Source organism: Triturus cristatus, chromosome 4_1, assembly GCF_964204655.1.
Source record: "Triturus cristatus chromosome 4_1, aTriCri1.1, whole genome shotgun sequence".
Classification (NCBI taxonomy): domain Eukaryota; kingdom Metazoa; phylum Chordata; class Amphibia; order Caudata; family Salamandridae; genus Triturus; species Triturus cristatus.
Genome location: NC_140585.1, coordinates 189,959,659 through 189,965,989, shown reverse-complemented (window position 1 = coordinate 189,965,989; position 6,331 = coordinate 189,959,659). Strand labels below are relative to the sequence as shown.

The 6,331-nt window shown below is 37.9% G+C and overlaps 1 protein-coding gene across 1 annotated transcript; it reads right to left on the bottom strand.

The window, feature by feature from the left end:
* Positions 1–5,178: 5,178 nt before the first annotated feature.
* Positions 5,179–6,117, bottom strand: LOC146853925 (olfactory receptor 5J3-like). The gene has a single exon (XM_085650456.1). It carries the CDS (start codon positions 6,109–6,111, stop codon positions 5,179–5,181), a length of 933 nt encoding a protein of 310 aa, XP_085506582.1. The 5' UTR covers positions 6,112–6,117.
* Positions 6,118–6,331: the final 214 nt, after the last annotated feature.

Below are 6,331 nucleotides of genomic sequence, written 5' to 3'. Positions count from 1 at the left end.
TTTGTCTTGTGTTGTTACTGCTCCAACTGGGTTAACAGCGTATAACATAAAAGGAGTTACCTTACATCGTTTGCTAATTTTACCAGTAGAGCATGAGAACAAAATACAGTACCACAAACTAGCAGGAGAAGCATGCTTGGAAGTTTCAAGAGTATTGAAGAAATTGAAAGTACTCATTATTGATGAGGTAAGCATGGTATCAAACGTAATGCTTGCCTTTGTGCATTTATGAATGCAGCAAATTCTGAAGACAGAGTATGACGTGTTATTTGGAGGAAAACACGTCATAGTTTTTGGGGATCTTTTGCAACTTACTCCAGTTAAAGGACAACCGGTATTCCATACTCTTACACATGAAGACACGAAAAAGTCGTTAGGAAGTATAGGTAATGTAAATATTTGGACATATTTTGAGTATAAGGAACTCATTACCAATATGAGGCAAGCCAATGATGAGGACTATGCAAGTATTCTGAAAGATATAAGAATTGGACTACTCACAGAACATGGCAGAAAAGCATTACAGAGTCGATTGCTGAGTAATTTGTTTACAACAGAAGAAATAGTCCCAGAGAAAATACACAAGAAAATTGCTGAAAAAAATACTGTAATCTGCTTAATGCCAACACTACATGAATGCTCTGTATTCAATCAAGAACTTTTGAAATTGGAAAATGAAGAGATCATAAAACTGGAAGCTGTGGATAAAATTCAACATGAACGAATAACTATTATATTGACAGGCAAATTGGCTACTAAATTGGATTCTCTGGAGAAAAACATTTCAAAAACAGCTGGTTTGGAAAAGAATCTTTATGTGTGTATGAACTGTAGAGTAATTTTAAGACGCAATTTGGATGTAGAAAAAGGTTTAGTGAATGGAGCTATGGGTAAAGTTGTGGGTTTTGTAAAGTACCAGAAAAAAGATGGAATTGAATTCTTAAAAATAAAATTTGATCAGATTGAAGAGGTTAAAGTCATTAGTCGTTGTTCATTTCGTTTTTTGCTAGTGAAAGACTTATATGTACGTAGGAAGCAGTTTCCGATTTCTCTAGCATATGCTGTAACTATTCACAAGTCTCAAGGATTAACTGTTGATAGTGCTTTTGTAAACATTGGGTCTACTGTGTTCAAAGAAGGTATGGCATATGTTGCTTTGTCACGCGTGAAAAAATTATCTGGTTTATTCATGATAGACTTTGATGACTCAAAAGTAAGTGCTGATGCAAACTGTGTAAAGGAGTATAATAGATTAAGAAAAAGCTATGCTCCTCATTTAGGTCAGTATCCTGTGTTTGAAAAACGTGTTGTTTGTCGGAAAAGGAGATTTGAGAATATCTGTAATGAGGAGGTACAGAAGAGAAAACAAAAAGATAGTGATGTGACTGCAAGCAAAAAGAAAAAGGACAGTGTGGAAGTGGTTGTTGGTTGTCATTTTGAAAATAGCTCTGGTGTCAACTGCTACGCAAATGTAGTGCTGAATGTTGTATTTTATCTTGAAACTTTGCAAGAGCAGATAGTACTAAATCATGAAAAAAGATTCTGTTCTTTGCTGAGTCTCCTTTATGAGAAGCTGAGTAATGATAAAACTAAAATAGAAAGTGCTTCAGATGTTAGAAATCTTTTAGATGTATGTTCTGGATGTACACAGTTTACACAAAATGTACAGCAAGATGCACAGGAATTCTTGATGTATATCCTGATGGTACTGGAAGATGAAGGAGTAGAAGTAGAACATTTATTTGGTGTCTCTTATACATGGGAACATTGTTGTGATAACTGTATGAACACAAGCAGTAGTAATGTAGATTCTGAAAGGTTCATATATTTACCATTACTAGAAAGTAAAACAGTGACTTTTAGTAAATTAGTTAAAGATGCTAATCACAACATGGAATGTTCTAAATGTAAATCTGAAATGTTGTCAACGTTATTTTTAAAGAAATATGGACAGTATGTAATTTTAATGGTACAACGTTGTAGAGCTGATGGAACAAAATTGGAAACTTTACTAAAGAAGTTTGTTGGCAACCAATTATTTATATCTGGAAAAACTTTTGTAGCAGTTGCAATAAGTTTTCATGATGGTCCTTCTATAATTCTGGTCATTACACAGTTTATCTTAAATGTGAAAAAGGATGGACACTGTGTAATGATTCTCAATTGATTTTCAAGCAACGTTTGCCTTATGATTTACCCAATTGTTACTTAATTTTTCTGAAACCCAAATTTTAAATACTAACATCATCATCGGAAGAAAGCATTATTAAAATGTAAAAGGATTAAAATTGGATATTTCACTCAAAAGGGATTTTAAACTTACCATTTGGCCTCAAGGAAAGGTAAAACAAACAATTGTGGACTTCTTTGACAGATATTATTTTGGAAAATGTTCTTTTGCAACAAGGTTTACAGACGTTACTTCTTGAAAATTGTTATTGTTCTTAAAAGGTATTTAATTCTAAATAATTTACTTTGATGGTCAGGTAAGTTTAACATATCTGTATGTGTCACTGCTTTCGTTTCATGCTTCCTTTTCTTCACCTCTCCTTACTCTGCTTTTCTCATTTCTCTTCTCACTCTCTCTTCCTGCTTTACTACTCTTTTGTAACTCCCTCACTCCTTCTCCACTACTCCCCTACCTTTACTACCTCCATCACTAATTTTTCATCCATGTTTCTTTCTCTGTATCCATATGTCTTAGTCTTTTTAACTGCCTTACTCCTTCTCAGTGGTTTGCTCTCTGTCTCTGTATCTGTCACTCTCGGTTTGTCTGTTTTACCCTTAATTTCCTTAACATCTCTGGGGCACATTTACAAGCCACCTGCACCACCACTACGTCACTTTTCTTGACGTACTAGTGGTGCAGGGTGGTTTTCCATATTTACAAGGAGAGGATAAGCCACTCTGTGTGTCTTTTCCTCTCCTTGTAAATACAGCCAATTCAAATGCAGCACTAAAATGAGCTATTATCTTTTTTTATAGGTTTAGGGTACCTATAGGTAAGTACTGATGCAGAGTTTAAAGTTTAATAGGAAGACTCTCTTCCCTTCATGTGTGAAATGTACACCATCTCTTTTTTAATTACTTTGCCACTCCACTCTCTTTGTCAGGGAGTCCCTGAAGGTTTACTAAAGGTGAGAAAAATGATTTTTTTTAAATGTCATTGTGTGCGCGCACCCGAAAAAAAAAAAAGGCAAATAGATTCAAAAAACAAGTTTTTGTGTTTTGATTTTAGGTGGCTCTAAAAAGAGTCCTTGAGTTAATGTAGGGACAGAGGAAGAGAAAAACGAAAAAAAAAATAACAAAACTATGGCCTAGTGCAAGGGTGCTCCTCAAATTTCCTCTGAATGAGATCAATACTGCTCTCACCCATAGTAATAAGAGTACCACAATCCATGCACCGTGTAGTCATCCTCCCAAAACAAGGACGAATATCCAGAGGTGTGTTAGAAGGTGAAGGCACCATTGCAGAAGAAGTGCTCGCCTGAGCTGCCGAAGATGTGCTCGGCTGAGCTGCTGCAGATGTCGTCGGCTGAACAGGTGGAGGGTTTGCTCCAGAAGCTTGACGAAAAGTCACAGGATGCATTGCCTCAACGTGCCTCATCATAGTGTGTATACTAAAAGAGTACTTCCTATTAGCATTACCACGTGACAAGGTGCGCTGACACAGTGTGCAGGTGACCTTTGGTGCATTCACCTTCTTTTGTCCCTCAGGAAAAGTGAAAAACTGCCATATAAAGGAGTCTTTCTGCTTCCTCTGCCTCTGTCTCTCAAGAGTGTCCTGCTCACTCTCAGAAGGTGGCTGGTGCTCTGCCATTGTCTCACAAAAACAGAGTAGCTCCTTCTTCAAGGGAATCAGAACTAATAATGAGGGTAGTGGGTGTGGTTTTGGAAGAATCTGGAACTGAAAGTACTTTGAACCAATGAAAAGTGATGTTTCTTGATCACATGACTTGCCATGAGGGGATTGGGTGTGGTGTTGAAACAATATAAAACTGAAAGTAATGAAAACCAATTAAAAGTGTTGTTTTATTAATCACATAACCCGAGGTGCGCGCACGGAGCAAGCTCCGAGCGCGCACGGTGCAATTACGCATGCGCGAACACGTACGCGCGCATGCGCATAAGTATTATGCGCGTACGTAACGCGCATACGCATACGCAGCACGCGCGCATTTTTGTTTAGCAAAGTTAGTGTATGCTACAGCCAAAGGGCTTTTTACAATGTACTAATGCCCTTTTATGAGTCATACATGTCTTCACAAAGACATTTTCTAGATCATTTCTAAATCAGAAATAGGAGAGGGCCTGATAGATGCTCTCCTTTAATGAGACTGGGAAAGTGGGAATGTGTACCCAATATTTGTGACTATTATTATGATTGTAAACTATTGATCGGTAACTAACTCTGATAATTAATTAGCACGGAAGAAGCTTTTCCTGTGTAAGAGGTGTCCCTTTGGGAATCATGTCGAGCAACTTTGAGGGTAGCTTGCAGTGCGGGCTCTCCTGAGGGTAGCATGCAGTGTGGGCAACCCCTTATGTATACTCAAATGTGAAACATTTTTTTGAACACACAGCACCTGTCCCTTTAAGTCATTTTGTGATCCCCTTGCTCATTGGTGATTTCCAATGCAACCTATTTTAGTACATAGATCACACGGCAAATAAAATCGTGATTCATAAAGCAGTCAGTGGCAAGTTTTCAGATCCTTAAAATGTGAATTGGTCTAGTAAAAAGGCCCCTAGTTCTTTAAGCCCACTTCTTGTAAGAATAATAACAGAGCAATACTGCCTTCAATCAATCCCAATAATACCCACGGTATATAATTGTGCTATTTATCAACATGTCTGTATTTTCTATTTATCAAAAAGTCTATATGGAGGTCTATTCAGTAATTTTTTGCAACATCATACACAGCGTAAAGCTTCTAATACTTTTGGCATAGACAGTTCTCTGAACTGGATTAAGATCTGGACAGATCAACATAGACACATGCACATTTCTGCCCAATTTTAATCCACACGTGTACTAACTCTTTAGACTTTAACATGTGTTTGGAGCTACATCCCATAAATGAAACCTCAATATTACTTCTACAGTATTAGTTTATGAAGATCAACAGTAACCTTTGTGCGAAGTCCACATGTGCATTTCCATTAGAGTAGATGTTGTCAAGAAGACATTCTCTTCCTTACTTTTCTCAGGGCCTCCTTGACTTCCTTGTTTCTCAGGCTGTAGATCAGTGGGTTCAGCATTGGAATAATAATTGTGTAAAACACTGAGGCCACACGATCCTGTTCCATGGAATACTTTGAGCTGGGTCTGACGTACATAAATACAAGTGTTCCAAAAAATAGGGTGACACAGATGAAGTGGGAGGAACATGTAGAAAAAGCCCTCCATCTGCCTTTTGAGGAATTAATTTTTAGAATGGCATAAGCAATGCAGAGATAAGAAATTATAATGAAAACTAGAGAACCTACTATGAGACCGCCAGCAACAAAGACCAACACTACCACATTCAGCGAGGTGTCAGAGCAGGAGAGCTTTAGCAGAGGTGGAATATCACAAAAGTAGTGGGTGACCTTATTTGAGCTGCAGAAAGACAAGCTAGCAGTACAAAGTGTGTGAATCAGGGAGTTAATGGATGCTACCAAGTAAACTCCAACTACAAGGTACATACAAGTTGCCTTTGTCATAATTGCTGCATAAAGCAATGGATTGCATATAGCCACATACCGATCATACGCCATTAGGGCCAAAAGGAAAACCTCAGAACTCCCCATGGTGACAAAGAAAAACATCTGTGCTATGCATCCCGAATATGAAATTGTTTTCTTCATTACCAGAAAATTCACCAGCATATTGGGGGTCACAACAGAGGAGTAACAGAGGTCTACAAAGGACAGGTTACAGAGCAGGATGTACATGGGAATGTGAAGATGAGGTGACACACTGATCAGGTTCATGATGCTGATATTTCCTACCAAGGTGATTATATAGACAATTAAGAAGAACAAGAAAAGTGAGTCTTGAAGTTGTGGGTCCTCTGAGAGACCGAGGAGAATGAATTCGGTCACCGAGGTCTTGTTTTCTTCATTCATTTATTGGTTAAGTGCATTAAAGTGGAAGAGCAAATGAAATTGAAATGACAGCACAGTCGTTCTCAGTGGTGGCACACAAGACGCATTTCAGGTACTGAAATAGAAACAGAAATATAAGCCAATGAATGTTGCACTTTCATCACTGGCCCTATGTGTCACAAGGTTAGGAAACACAGTATGTAGCCACGTTCATTGGAGCTCATAAAGTCTGGCTGAGTAT

Coding starts and splice junctions, on each gene's coding strand:
- LOC146853925 (XM_085650456.1), bottom strand. CDS start 6,111: ATGAATGAAGAAAACAAGACCTCGGTGACCGAATTCATTCTCCTCGGT.